General features: G+C 62.2%; 1 protein-coding gene across 1 annotated transcript; it reads right to left on the bottom strand.

Moving 5' to 3' along the window:
• Positions 1–7,841: 7,841 nt before the first annotated feature.
• ELFN2 (extracellular leucine rich repeat and fibronectin type III domain containing 2) lies at positions 7,842–10,301 on the bottom strand. The gene has a single exon (XM_061205910.1). It carries the CDS (start codon positions 10,299–10,301, stop codon positions 7,842–7,844), a length of 2,460 nt encoding a protein of 819 aa, XP_061061893.1.
• Between the last annotated feature and the right edge of the window lie 4,916 nt (positions 10,302–15,217).

Below are 15,217 nucleotides of genomic sequence, written 5' to 3'. Positions count from 1 at the left end.
GCCCGGGTCCTGCTAATGGACCAAGGGGCAGCAGCCTGCTAGGTGGCCCAGGTCTGCGCTGTTGCTTAGAAAGTTAGTCCACAAAGCACAAGCTCGAGTCTGGGTCTTCAGCCCTCCCGATAAGTCTGTACGACTCTTGGTGCCCTCTCTTTAATCCTTCCCCAGCTCAGTTAGCTATAGAGAATTCCGTTGTCTGCAACAGAGCCCAGGGCAAAGTTGATCAGTTCACAGCTATTGTGCCTCGCTAATAGAGGGGGGCCAGAAATATTGTTTGCAAGAGCGACTGGAGGAAGGGGTGGATGGGCGGGTTCCTTACAGGTTCTGGTAGCTCTCCAAACGACAGGGAGGGGCAGTTGTTGGAGGAGGTCAGGAAAAGGGAAGGCAAGAATCTTGAGGACAAGGACTTTCAGAGGCTACAACTTCCCATGTCTCCACCCCTGTCACTGTGACTCCCTCACACATGATCTTGCTTAGTTTGGCGAGAACCATGAGGACCCAAGACAAGCTGTCAGGGACTTGGGGGAGGGCTGTTTCAGCCCAAGAAAGGAGATTTGGGGTGGGGCTCCCGGTTCCGAGGGGAGCTAGGCAGGAATGGGTGTGGCAGACTTGGCACTGAGGAGAGAGGACAGACCAGCTGGGGTTCCAGGCCTAGCGGAAGAGAAAGGGGACCCAGGCCAGGCAGAGAGGCAGCCCTGGACCTCACGTGGAGGATGGACCGTGGAGATCCAGTCACAAACCCCTCCAGGCACCAGTGCGAGGGGACGCAGGTGAGCCCTGAGTTAACCAGAGACCCTGCCATCCAGGCTCACACATCAGGACGTCTTGGGACCAAAGACAAGGGTGAAGGGGAGGACACTCCGAGAGCTAAGGGCCCGAGGAAGGAGACAGTAGCTGAGTTCCCCTAAGAGCAAGGCGGAAAGCAGGGCTAGGAATGGGGACCAGGTGAGCCACAGGAGGGCGATGGAAGAACAATGAATGTGCACAGAACCTTCGCCTCTGATTTGCATCAGGCACGAGGTCTCCTTTCTTGCAGGTAAAGAGCCCTGAGAAGGTGGCTCCTGGGGGCTGAGTCCTTACCCCTGTAGGAGACTGCAAATGCAGAGGCTGAGAAGCTGCAAATTGGGACCTGTAACCCAGGGAAGCGGGGCGAGTTGGGGCCAAGGGAGAGTCCAGACTCAGAACTGGATTCTCCAACCCCACAGTCTGGGAAACATTGAGGAAAATACCTCAGCTGCTGTGAAATCACCTTAAATACTCTACTGTCAGGGAGCAGAACTTGAGGGCTATCCTGGAAGAAGGGGGAGCAGACCCCCATCCTCACAACAATGGCATGGGGAGGCCTCATGGATGGCAAGGGGAAGGCGGCTGGGCTGGGTGACCCTGAGCCTGAGCCAGGCTGGGGGACCCTAGGCCAGTTCCAACTGCAGGCCTGAGATGACAGAACTTGTGAGATTCCAATACCTGCTCCTCTGAACCCTCCCCCACAAACCTGCCCCCTCTCCTCCTCCTGCCACGGTGCAAGTTCACAGTGAACCTTCCCTCAGGAAGCAGGACACGAGCTGCTTGGGAAGAGCCAGTTAGCAGAGGGACACCACGGCCCAGGCTGCAGCCACCTTGGGACAGTCGCACTGAGGGTGCTTGAGGGCAGCTTGGAGGGGACAGGAGGCCAGCTGCGGCTCCAGCCTGGGCCCTTCCAAGGAGCCCCTCCCCCCAGTCCACACCAACTCCCAGGGAGGCAAAAGGTTATCAGGAAAGGTCCATGGGCCAAGAGCCACCAGGGCCACAGGACCTGCTGACCCCGGGGAGGGGCTTGCTGAACGCCTCCGTGTGGCATCACTCACGGGGGAAGAGCTCAGTGCCAGGGAGGCCAGTCCAAGTTCCCCTAGAGCAATCCGGGCTGAACCCAGGGGCTGCCCAGAGGAGGGTTGGCAGCAGTTGGAGAGCAGGGGTCTGGGAAGAGAGGGGGAGGGGCTCTGCCTCCTGGGAAGACACGGAGGCTGGGGCTTGGAGGTGGGCTCCGGGCTCCCCCCGCCCGAGCAAACGTTTGGCAGTTCAGCCTGAGGTCACCAGATGAGGGCCCGAGCTCCGTGCCTGACCAGAGAGACAAGTTGCATCTCTCGATCCCTGAGAAGGAGCACGGATTTTTGACAGCTGTGGAGAAAAGGGCAGCAGACTGGTGGCGGGGGGAGGGCGGGGGACAAGGCAGGTAAGGGGGCCCAGGTCAGGGGCCCGGCGAGAAAAGGACAGCAGACGGGTTGGAAGAGGCAGGCAGTCTGGAAGTTGTCCTCGGCAAGGCCAGGGGACCTGCTTAGGGTCCTCCCGCATCACCCCAACCCTCTGAGGACGGAGAGCAGTTAGAGGCAGGCGTATGAGAAACTGGGGCCCTTGGACACTGACTAGGGGGCGTAATCCCAGGAATCAGCTGAGACTTAAGTGATGCCCCAATGCCCCTCCACCCCTAAGGTCTGGATCCAGTGATGGAGGCCAGGACACCAGGAAGGGGAGCGGGGGCACATGGCATACGGGCTTCCGGGTTTCCAGGGGGGAGAGGCCACGAGGCCCCCCAGCCGGCTAGGCTTGGGGGTGAGAGGCACACTGACCCTTCAGTTCCCTGCTGGCCCACCCTGTCTGGTGGACACACTTCTTATTTCCTTGACCAGGGGCGGGCATTGCCCATTTGATGGGCCCCATTCCTTAACCCTGAGTGTGAGGCTCTGGTGAGAAAGGGAGAGGGGAACCAGGCACCAGAAACGGGAGGCGCTGGGACTCCAACTTGCAGAGGGAGGGGTCGGCATTCAACAAAGACCTTGGCCCTGTTGTTTTAAATAAGAAATTTATTGCAAATATAGAAATTGATTCTCTCCATACAGGAATCTCCGAGTTGAGGAAAACAATTTCGTGCCATTCAGTTTAAAACAGGAAATCGGGAGGAGGGGGAGGCAGATATAGGGAAGAGAAAATAAATGAAGTTCCCCCCCGCCACGACCCCAAAAAGAAGAAAAGGAGAGTTCAGGCCCCACCGAGGGAGGAAAGGTCCACACACAGCTAGGGTTCACAGGTTCGTAGCCCGGGGCCAGGAGCCCAACTCTGCAGACCCAAACCAGGTGCCAGGCGGCAGGGCAGGGCCGAGGGGCTGGCGGCTCCTTGGGGAGGGAGGGAGCAAGCGCGGACCCCCTCGGCCCTCCCTAGCCCTGTGCTTGTTTGGCGAGAGGCAGGGGAAGGAGGGGCCACCCAGACCCTTTCACCCCACCCCATTCGACCCCCCTTCCTCTCCCTACTGCTGGGCAGCAGAGATGGACCTTTAACAGGGGGGACTCTGAAGCAGGCGTGAGAACAAGGAGTCTAAATACTGGTTCTGTCTGAAAGGTGGGAGGATGGACGAGGAGCGGGGCAGCTCCTGGGACTGAGGTGGCCGTAGAGCAGAAGTCTTGGCAGAGAGGAGATCAGCATCGCGGTCAGGCGAGCCCCAAACTTCACACTGGCCTGGCGGGCAAGCTTCAGCCCTGCCCCTTAAGCCCCGTGGGGGCCAGACACCCCAGGGCTCCCTCAGGAGTGGGGTGGGATGCTGCTAAACCGTGGGGTCCTCGCAGGGCAGGGCCAGGGTAGTGGGGGGCACCCGAGGAGGTACTTGGGGACATCCAGCTCCTCCTAACCCTACTCCCTCCCTCCCGCTCCCATCTCATCCTCCCATGGCCAGCAGTCTAGTCCTCTGACTCTGTCGTTCAGAGCTTGGCTGCCGGTCACCCCTGCCCTGAGGGCTCCCCAAGGCCCTCGCCCTCCGTCACCCTATTTTAATTCTCTGTGCAGTGTCCATCACTGGGGGAACAGTTTGAGGTTGTCCCTTCACTGCATGTAAGCCCCTTATAAGCCAGGACGTGTCACTCTTGTCCCCCATGCCCGGGCCCCTTTCCTGGCCTCAGTCTGTCTTTAACTGGTTTCGAGACCTTAGAAGCTTTCTTTCCTTCCCCTTCCTGTGCCGCTGTTTCCCCCTCTGTTAAAATGCCCAGGACGTGGAGGGGGGCAGGTGAGCGACTTCCTGCTGGGAACCATCAGAGCCCCTCGGCCAGGCCCAGCCTCTTCACTCTGCCTCTCTAGGGCTCTCCAGACCTACTCTCCCCAAGCGGGTCTTTCCACTCCCACTGACCCGCACACAGTCCTTTCCTGGCCTGGACACAGGCCACCACCGTCTTCCTGCTCTGTCCCCTAGGAGGGGTCAGAGGCGAGGGGCCTTCGGGCAGCCAATACAGGCCCCTCCTGCAGAGGGGAGAAACAAGCCTGGGACCCCCAAGGAGGCGGCCGCCCCAGACTAAGCTTTCTTCCTGCCAGACCTCCGCTTTTCACTTCTGGAAGGCCATTAGCTCCAACAGAGGGTTCGCGGCCCCTACCTGTGCTCTCCAGGAAAGCGTGGACCCACGGGTGCCACCTCCCCAGGAACAGGCACCCAGGAGGCTCGAGAGATTCTGTGATAAGGGATGGCAAGCCTGGGCACGACCCAAGGCAGGTCCCAGGAGATCCAGGATGCGGCACCCACATCTCCTCCAGCTGGCTCGCCCCCTCCACTCCACCAGGTCTCTCGTCCCTCCTCCCCAGTACCTTCCCTTCTCTCCTGGTTGCCTGCCCTCCTGGCCCGCCCAGGCCATGGCCCAGGTCCACCGTGCTCACCTCCATTACAAACACAGGACCCGGGCCAGCCAGACTCCTTGACATAAATGTTCATTTGACTTTCGTGACTATTTCGCCCTACCCCCCCGAGGAAAAATTATCCTGAACAGGACACAGGACACAGATGCAGGAAGGCCTCCAGGGTGAGCTACAGTGCAGTGGCCCCCTCCCCAGAGCTACGGCCTGGCCTGGGCAGCTGGGGGACCCTCTTCTGCCTCAAAGATCTGTACGACCTGGGCTGTGAGTGTCGGTTCACCTCCTGGGAGTGGAAGACCCTTGCGGTTAAGACGGGGATCTATCCTTTGGAGCGCCCTGAAGCCGGCCTGTCTGAGGTTTTTCTAGGTCATCTTCAACCAGGAATGATGGGGGAATGAAGACGGCTCTGGCTCCTGCTGCCAGTATTCCTCCCCGAGGGCAGCTCTGTCTCCAGTGAGGCCAGGCCAACGTCGGGGGGGGGGACCCCTCCACCTATAGGTTCCTCCCTCAGGGGCCCAAACCTCCCCGTAGCGCCACCCATGAAGCCCCAAGCTCTTGGCCTCCTGTACTCAGCAGTGTGCCTGACCCTCCCCACCCGGCAGCCAAATCACCAGACCCCCTCCCTCTTCGGGGGTCCCGACTTCTTCATCTGCAAAATGGGAGCAAGTGGGACAGGGGAGAGGTCCCCCCACGCTCCCTTCCCCGGGGCTGTCCTTCTCGAGCAAGGAAGAGGGCAAGGGGCCAGGCCACATGGGAGGAGAGGAGGCGGCACTTGTGGGCCCAACGTCCAGAAAGACAGGAGGCGGGTGTGGGGCGGGGGGCTGTGTTTTGGTGGCACCTGTTTTGGGTCTTTTGCAGAGCTGGCCCCTCCCCGCATTTCAAGAGCTGCTTGTCAGATCACAACAGAGGGACTGTGGGAACGGGGGCGGGGCGGCGGGGAGGGGGGCAAGGGAGTCTGGACAAACTGGCACATACACGACAGATGTTTGCTCAGAAAAATACAGTAAAATCGTCATGCAAATATAACAGGGAATCTGCTTCTTCACATCACTGGCTTCTCGGCCTGCTTGCTTTTCTGTTTTGCCACTCCGGTCTGAGGAGGGGTTGGGGGGCAGGTTTTGGGGAGCCGGGGGAGGTCTGCTCTGCACGGCCATGCTGGCCCCCTCCCCTCCTCTCCCCAGGAGAACAGTCCTTTCTTTGCAAACGTCACCCCCAAAGTGAGCCCCGGGCTTGGTCCGTGCCCCAAGTAGGTGTGAGAGAGGGGCTGGGTTGAGCCCTAAGGTCCCCTCGCCCTCCACGGTCCTCCCCCAGGTCCTACGGGAACAGCACTAGCTTCCCTGTCAGAATCCCCCCCACAGTGCAGGTCTCGGTCCCCTCCCAGCAACCACCCTCACCCCACGGTCACACTCCCCAAATCTCAAGAAACCCGACTGGGTGACAGGCCAAAGGCAGGAGGGTGGGGAGAGCCAAGTGGGCTCCTTCCCCGCCTGAGGTGGGTGAGGCACCAAGGGGCACACGGGCAGGTGGGCAAAGCTACAGTCTCTCCGCCCCCCACTGGCCCACCTCCCATCCACAGGTGAAGGGATGGCCGACTCCAGCCCCTCAGCACCCCGACAGTGTTCAAGACCCCACGGTCTCAGGAACCCAGACCCACCCCCTTACAGCTCGCCCCAGGAAGCCCCTAGCTCTGGAGAAAGGCAGCCACCCCCTCTGGCCCTGCCCTCTCTCACCGCCCTCTACCACCCACACGGAGAGAGAGAACCCCCAAGAGCCCAACGGTCCCAACTGCCAGGCTCCCGGTTGCCATGGCGACAGAGGCTGGCCAGGGACGGGGAGGGGCCCCGGGAATCCAGCCTGCTCCTTCCCAGCAGGGGTGAGGTGGGAGTGCTCACCGTTTGTGCTTTGTTCGATGTTGGATGGGGGTCAGCAAGGGAGGAGTGGCCATTTCCACGGAAACATGGGAGCCCCTCAGGCCAGGGGGGTGGGGCAGGGATGGGCAGCCAAGAGGGGGTGAGTGGAAAAGCTCCGGAAAGCCCTCCTTCCTCTGGGCAGGCTGAGATGCTGCCCCGAGGGCCCGTGGCGGGGGTCAGGCCGGTGGGAGGCCAGGATGCGGGGGCAGAGGCAGGAAAGCCCCCGTTAGATCCCACCTCCCCACTGCTCCCAGGCATCACAGTTTACTGCTGCCCTTCTGGGACGAGCAGGGCTCCTGGAGGCCCAGAGAGGCTGGGGGGCCCAGGGCGCGGGGCCTGCACCTGAGATGCGGTGGCTGCTGGCTCAGCCGCTCTCCTCAGACCCCATGGGCAGCGCTCAGGCTACTTGGAAGACACTTGAAGGGGGCTGGCGGACCGTCCCCGTATCTGCTCCTCCCCTGTCCACAGGACCTCCCACCTCTCCTGGGTGCTGGCGTTGGGGGCGGGCGGTGTATGGCGCAGAGGCCCCTGTACGTGATGAATCACAGCTCCACGCTCAGGGGGGACATGGCCATGGGGCTTTCTAGAAAGGAAAAGCACCCGCCTGATTCTCACGCCCCACAGCCCCAGGAGACCACAGCTCTAGATCGGGTAGTGGGTGAACAGAGGGTGGGGGCCCCGGGGGAGCTCCTGGGGCTGGGGGATTGCACTGGGCCGGGAAGTTGGGAGACTGACTCTCACCTGCCATGTGACCCTGGGGTTAGCAATTCCTTTCTCTGGGCCTCAGTTTCCCCATCCATAAAGGAAGGAAACGATGCCCAATGTCCACCTGCTACTAAATCTCCAAGTGACCTGTCCCCCAGCTGGGGGGACCCTTGCCCTGCCCCAGGGGGGTTTCGGTCCATCCCCGCCCCGGGCTCCTTTGCCCCCAAACCTGTCCCTAGTCCCAGAGCCCCAGACCCCACACCCTCGTTTGGCTTCCTCGCCTGCCCGCCGGCCCCACCCAGCACGCACACCCCGGCAGAGTCCCTGGGCAGCACAGTAGAGACGACTGGTTTCAGTATCAGTGTGTAAACTTTAAGGAGAACATGTCTTTGTTTTCCTGTCCGGTATTGTCGGGTGGTGGTGGTTCACAGTCAGGTGGTGGTCAGGTGTGTGCGTGGGTGCGTGCGTGCGGGTGTGCGTGTACGTCCACTCCTTGGCCTCGGCCCCCAGCGCGCCCCGCCCGGCCGCCCGGGCCCTTCCCCGCGTGCCCCTGGCCCTCCCCCTCCAACCTCACCAGGGAGGAGAGGGTCACAGCTTCTGCTGGGCCGAGACCCCCTTCCAGTAATCGAGGATGTCGTGCAGGTCCTCGTCCTTGGCGAACTGGACCTTCTTGCGCAGGGCGTGGCCGGCGGCCATGTACACCTCCTCCCGGTGGTGCTTCTTGTAGGGCCGGAAGCGCTCCCAGATCTTGTGCGTGCTCTCGGATGAGTACTCAGGGCTGGAGGAGTAACCTGAGTAGTAGTGTCTGGGGGAGAGCTGCGAGTAGGTAGAGTCCCGCTTGGTGCGGGTCAGCGGCTTGAGGAAGGACACACGCTGGCTCAGGCTGTCGGTGCCCTCCTCGTAGTACAGGGCCGGGAAGCTGTGCCGGTGCTCGCTGCAGTGGTAGGCGGGCTTCACCTCCAGGTGGTGGATGCCTCCGCCGCCACTGCTCCCGCTGCTGCTTGCCGGCACCAGCGGGAGCCGGTCCAGCGGGCTGTTTAGGGGGCTGCCCTTCTCGATGTACTTGGAGTCGCCCTTGGCCAGCCCCGTGGCGGCCGGATGATCCGGCACGTCCAGGCTGAAGACCTTGGCGCTCTTGATGGAGCCGCTGGAGGAGACGCTGCAGGTCTTGCGGGCCACGGCGGCATCGGCGCTCAGCTGGCGCTGCAGCGGGTGATGGGAACTCTCCTTGTAGGGAGGTGAGAGGAAGCTGGGCCGCTCCAGCCCCCCAGGGGTGGCAGTCGAGGAGGTGGTGGAGGCCGCAGGGAGGGACTGGCATTCGAAGGCCATCTCAGGGTCCCCGCCACCGCTGCCACTCCCCAGGAAAGAGGCCGAGTCCAACTTGAGGGCATCGATGCAATTGTTAATGATCTGGTTGACCTTGTCCACCTCCTTGGCGATGGTGGAGATCTCAGCGGCCGAGCCCTGGCCATTCTCCAGCTCCGGGAGGTCATCCTCGGGCCGGACCAGGCCATCGCCGCCCGTGCCTGTGCGCACCTCGATGTAGTTGCCCTTGGTGGCCACCTTGGGCGTGTCCAGCCCAGCTTCCAGCCCCTTGGAGGTGGTGGGCTTCTCCCCGATCATGGAGGGGATGGAGGACATTCGGGACACGGGCAGCACAGGGGGCTCGCCCAGCTTCTGGGTGGCGTGGACGACGGAGCCGGCATCCACGTCAGCCCCGTAGCGCATCTCCAGGATGGTTTTCTTGACCTTGACCGACTTCTGCTTCTCCTCCTGCATGCGCCGCTTGCGCAGGCAGTAGTAGACGGCTCCCAGCACGATGACCATGCCGAAGAGGCAGCCCAGGATGGTCATGATGTAATGAGTGGTGGTGGAGGTGCTGGGCGCCAGGTCGCCCGGGACCGGGTCCCTGGTGGTGAAGGTCAGGCAGGTGTGGTTGAAGCGGCGGCTGTTGCGCAGCGAGGTCACACAGAAGGTGTACTCGGTGTGCGCCCGCAGCTTGTCCAGCGTCACGATCTCCTTCTTGTTCTTGAGCGTCATGACGTCGGAGAAGTAGCTGTTGTTGTACTGGACCAGGACGTACATCTTGCTGTAGGGGTGCGGAATGATGACCACCAGGGTGGCCGAGGTGAAGGTGACGTGGTGCAGCTTGATGGCCGGCCCCGCCGAGGCGTCCGTGGTGGACGAGGCCGGTGGCTCCACCGAAAGGATCTCATCGGGGTTGAAGCCCGAGTTCTCGTCGGGCTCCCTCTGGGCGTCGGTGGAGTAGGGCGTGGGGTGGCTCGCGGGCCGGGCGAGCAGGGAGCCGTTGCGGCACTTGGCCTGCAGCACGGTGATGGCGTTGAGGCTGTGGTAGGGCCGGGGCACCAGCAGCGGGTAGCCGGCGAACTCGCGCGGAGACTCGCACTGCAGGCGGTCGTAGTTCTTGGTGACGTTGTTGAAGACCACGAGCCAGGCCAGGAAGCCGAAGAGGTCGCACTCGCAGTTGAAGGGGTTGCCGGCCAGCTCGCACACCATGAGGCTGGCCAGGCTGGCGAAGGTGGCGCCGTCGAGGCGGCTGAGGCGGTTGGAGGACAGGTCGATGCTGATGAGGCTCGGGCACTCGGAGAAGGCGGCGGGCGTCACCACCTCTATGAGGTTGTGCTGCACGAAGAGGAACTGCAGGCGGCCCATGCCGCGCAGCATGCCCTCGGTCAGGTTGCTAAGCTTGTTGTAGCCCAGCTGCAGCACCTGCAGGCTCGACTGGCCCAGGAAGGCACCGTCCTCGATGTAGGAGATCTCGTTCTTGGTGAGGTTGAGGTCGGTGAGGTTCCCGAAGCGGTTGAGCGAGGAGTAGAGCACGGCCTTGAGCTTGTTCTCGTTGAGCCGCAGGTCGTGCACGGTGCTGTTGATGTGCTGCGGGATGGTCTCGTAGGGCGGCTGGTTCTGGCTGCAGATGGCCAGCCACACGTAGCCCTTGTCGCCCTCGATGAGCCAGCAGTCGGCGCGTACGGCGCCCGGCCGGCACACGCACAGCAGCGCGGCGGCGCACAGCCCCAGGCGCAGCATGGCTCCGGCCGCGGCCTCCTCACAGGCCGGGCTCGGGGTCGGGGGCTGGGGTGCAGGTGGCCTAGCGGCCAGAGGCTGGGGCCGGCAGCACAGTCCTCCCTGGGGCCGCCACCATCTTGGGGGCGACCCCCAGCTTGGGGGCCCCAAGCGAGGCAGGCAGAGCCAGTGCCAACTGTCGGGGGCCTGCCGGGGTGCTACCCGCAGGTGCCGGGCGCCACGGCCAGGCCAGGGCCACGGGGGCTACGGGCCCCACAGTCTGCTTCCCCGAGGTGCTCCTCTCCTGCCGGGAGGGTGCCCGGGCTCTCAAGGCTTGACTTCCTCTCCCTCCTCCTCCTCCTCTTCCCCCTGGGGTTCTGGGCTCAGAACTTCAGACGATTCCCACGGGAGGCTGGAGACCGGAGCTCTGAGGGGGGAGCGCGAGAGACGGGGACAGGAAGGAAGAGACCCATCTGTCACCTGGTTCCTGAAAGGCAGCACCGAGAGGGGGTGACAGATCAGTGTGAAGGCTCAGAGCAACCCCACTAAGCTCCAGTGCAGGCCCCCAGTCCCTTTTCCACCCCCTCCCGGGGGTTCCTGTGCCGGCAGCACTCTGGGTCCCTGTTACATAAAAGAAGGAGGGTGGTCGGGGAAGGAGGGGGCCGGAGGACATGGAAGGAGGGAGACCAAAGAAACAAGGAAGGGGGAGGGAGGAGGGGATAGAGTCTGGAGCCAGTGGGCAAAGAAGGGAGACAGGAGAGTTAACAGGCCAGGTTCATATACACACACACACACACACACACACACACACACACACACACGCCCCAGCACACTAGTGTCCACACTCGTCCACCTGCCTGTACAAAGACCCACAGGCCCCCACATGAGCCAGAACTCCATGGCATGCTCACATCGACAGGTGTATACACACACGCACACCTACAGTCTTGTGTACAACAACAGGCCCATACACACATGGCCACGTACCCAAGCAGCCACCCTCCAATCCAGAACAGAATTAAGAAGCCCAGCAAAATGCCTCCTCTCCTCCATGCCCAAAGATAAATAATTCATTTGTTGTGTAACTGCTCCTGTTCCAAAAATAATTCCCTTGTCTCGGCTTCTGAGGAGGAGGGGGAGCAGAGCAGCATGGCTGTGGGCCCCCCAGGCAGGGGGATGATAGAGGCTGGGGTCTCCCGCAGTGGGAGGGCACAAGATGAGCTCATCCTGCAGGCAAGAGCAGAGCCAAGGGAAAGAGAGGGTGAGAGTCTGGGAATCCAGACACACCCTCCATAGCCCCTCCTCAAAGTGCTTTCCGGTAGGGGGCCCGGATCCTGCAGGGGATGCCTCAGGCAGAAGAAGCCAGAGGCCTCCGGAATCCTGTGACCAAAGCCCGGCATCCCCTCAGTGGCTGGGAGAGTCAGAGGCCCAGGGAGGAGCAGTGACTTGCCCAGAGACACACACCACAGCCTGGGCCAGGATGAAGGCTCCCGAGCCAGCAGGAAATCAGGAGGCCTGGAGCCCCACCCACCCTGCCCGATTAGCCAGATGGAGCACACCACCTCTGAGTCTGTTTCCGCAACTATAAAGTGGGGACCAAGCCCCTGCCTGGCCATCTGATGGCGGGAGAAGTAAGGTAAGCCACGCTGCCCGTGCTCAAGATGAAGAGGGCCAGGGGAGGTAGTGCAGGGCTCCCAGTCCACAGACCCTCATTTTCCAAGTGGGGAAACTGAATCTCAGTCTGGGGTGGACTTGCCCCGGTCACCCAGCAAGCCAGACACGGCCCCTCATCCAGATCAGTTTCTAACTCATACCCAGTGCTCTCCTGACCGCGAGAAGAACTCGGTCCTCCCTCCCTCCGCCCTGGGCACTGGCCAGGGATGTGAAGATTAGGCCAGAGAAATCCATGTTTGGATAAAGAAAGCAGAAGACTGTTCACAAGGGCCACCTCTGCCTCCTGCTCCTCCTCCCGGGAAACTCCAGGAAAAAGACCACTTTAAGAAACAAATGTGAAACCTTTGCTCTTAAAGCAAAACCAATTTACAGCCCTGAGCCCCAGAGGGCTGGAACAGAGGAAAGGGAAGTGGAGAGGGAGAAAAGTCCCCAAAGAAGCCCAGGCAGGCAGTTTTTGTTGAGGTGGCAAGTGAACAGGGTGTCCAGGTGACCCCTCGGGTGAAAGGCTGATACAGCGTCAGAGGCTGTGATGATCAAGATCTCCAGGGGAGTCCGCCTCACACCTCCCCGTCCCCTGCAGGGCCGGCTTAGGCTGAGAGGCCGGACAGGGGCAGGGGAGGGGATAACCACGAGGTTGTCGGCCAAGAAGGGGACAAGGACAGGCAACAGAGCGCATTTCTGTCCTTGGCTGTGCCATGAAAATTCTCAGGGCTGGAGTCGGGATACCGGGGCTCCCATCCGACGCGGCCGCTGGCTCCTAGGGGGCCTCAGGCCAGCCCTACCCCTCTGTTGGCTTCAGTTCCCCTCCCCCTCAGGCAGCGAGGCTGTAATGGAGGAGGCTGAGTTGCCAAGTTTGCCCTATCAGAGAACCCTCTGTCTGCACCTCCTCTGGCTGGGAATGTCTGGGGACCGCATTTGTATGCAGGTGACGCGCAGGTGTGCGCTGGCTCAGAGCACTGGAGCAGGGGTGTGCTGACGTGTACAAGTAGACGGGTGTGCAGGCCAGCGGGTGTGCACACATATGCCCGTGTGCACAGGATGTGTGCCTGCCTGGCCAGCTACAGGAGTGAACGTAGGAGTGAATGAGGGCGTGCCTGTGTGTGGAGGGGTGGGAAGGGATGCATGTGGAGCATCTCCGGGGAACACAGGCCCGCACCTGCCTGTATGTCGACATGTTAAGCGCATGTGTGGCCCACATGAGTGCGTATGTATATGCACATGAGCAACTTTAGCCGCATCGAGCCCCCCCATCCTCAGATCTGAGTTGCTCAAACCATCACCCGCTCAGCCAGACCCAGCAGCTGTCAGGCAAAGCTGAGCTGGCCAGACTCTTGGAAATCCCAGACCATGCTGAGGGTGTAAGAAGAGGCGAAGGGGAAGGGAGGGAAGTAGGAGAAGGCGCCCAGACTTGGAGAGGCTGCACTAGTCCAGTCCTGCCTCTTCCCTTCCCAAACAGTTCAGGGGGTACAGTGGTCCCCATGCCCCTAACCCAGCCCCGCTGAGCGCTGCCCAACTGGGCCCTCAAGGTGACCCCGCCCTCTCTGCTGCTCCTCCTGGTCTCCGCCTCCCCCCACTCCCCGCCCCCCATCCTCCCCCATGACTCAGAGTGGGGAGGAGGCTCCCCCTCACCCCGTCCCGTGTGCGTCAGCCGCCTGTCCCTGTCCCTGGGCTGCCTGCCCACCACCTGTCGAGGCCTGACGCATCCAGGGACGGGGGACAGCAAGGCCGCGAAGGCGCTGACAGCAGCACTTGGCCCCCGGCCCGGCTGCGCACCCACTCCAGGTGTGGGGAGGGGCGTGCAGGCCGCTGAGCTATCAGACTTGGGGCTGAGGGTCCTGGGGGTCAGGCCTTCCCCTGCTCCCACGGGAGTGATGCCCCAGCCCAGACACCAGTGGGAGGAACAGGGCCCTACCCACCCCAGCACACCTTGGGGCTGGTGAGAGAGAGAAAGGAAGTGAGGGAGCTGCAGACAGGAGGCGAGGGCTGAGGAGGAGGGAAAAGCCAAAATCTGGAGACAGCTGAGCAGGAAGAGGCAGAGGAATAGAGATAAACGGAGGGGGTGCATCGGAGACAAAGGAATCGATCGGCAGAAAAGCACAGCGAGATGACAAATATGGGGGGTGCGAGGGAGGGGACACAGTGCCTGCCGCCCACTCCACCCACCCATCCAGGGGCCAGAAGAGCACCGGGCCTGGCTGAGCCACCGAAGTGCAGCCTGTGACCAGCCCAGGAAGGGGGTGGGGAGCGGCAGGAAGCAGGTGATGGAAGCAGAGGCCTTTTCTGCCTAGGACCCAAACGGTGCTAAACCTGGGAGGGTGTGGCCACCCCGGAAGCAGGCTGTGGGCCAGTGGCCAGGGCACCAGGGCGTGAGGGGGCAAAGAGCAGCGCTCCCAGGGGACCTGGCCTCAACGGACCCCTCCCCCAACGCCCCACCCTGCTCCCACTCCCCCAGGTGTCAGGTAATGAGTGAACTCTGGCCAGAGGGGGGGCAGGCCCAAAGTGCCCAACCAGCACCTTTCCAAGGGTCCCTCTCTCCTGCCACCACAGAGAAAAGGAATGTGGTGAAGCTGGGGGGCAGCGTGCCGTCGAGGGATCTTGGGGTGGAGGGATCCCCGTCTAGCAGGCTACACAGAAAATGTCAGCTACCATTGTTCATGAGGTTTTTCTCATTATTTCCTCACAACCCTCATCACCTAAGATTAGGGTTCCCCGGGACTCAGGCTCCCTAACCCCCTGGGCCACAGACCCCTCCACTGCAGGCTGACCCCCAAGCTCCCCAGAGGGGAGCCTTGACCTCTCCACCCCAGGCTGTGGGGCTATGAGGGCCAGGGGGTCATGGGGCTGCTCCCCCTGCCTGGGCTGGGTGAGAAGATGGACAGGGTGAGGTCTGCCTGTGTGTCCCCCGGCTGAGGGCAGATGGGGTAGGGAGTGGGGAGGCAGAGGTCAGCAGGGAAGATGCGGGGCCGGCCGGCTCTGAGACCTTGGGTGAGTTGCAGGCCCCCTTCAAACCTCAGTTTCTCCACCTGTGTGACAAGGTGAGTGCCTCCCATCGCCCGGGGCTCCCACGAAACCCCAGAACATAGTGGAGACAAACACACTCTGTGTAGGGCAGGAGGCCCGGCAAATGCACGGCCCCTGCTCATAAGGTCATACTCCCGCAGGATGCTGGTGGGGTCCAGGGAGTGGATGGGGGAGGTGCGGTCCGTGTTCCGACCTCCCAGGAGTGGGACATGAGGCTTAGCCAGGGAAATCTCATTTGCAGCAGC

This window comes from Eubalaena glacialis, chromosome 11, assembly GCF_028564815.1.
Source record: "Eubalaena glacialis isolate mEubGla1 chromosome 11, mEubGla1.1.hap2.+ XY, whole genome shotgun sequence".
Taxonomy (NCBI): domain Eukaryota; kingdom Metazoa; phylum Chordata; class Mammalia; order Artiodactyla; family Balaenidae; genus Eubalaena; species Eubalaena glacialis.
Note: the sequence above shows the minus strand (reverse complement) of the source record. Positions and strands in the feature narration are given on the sequence as shown.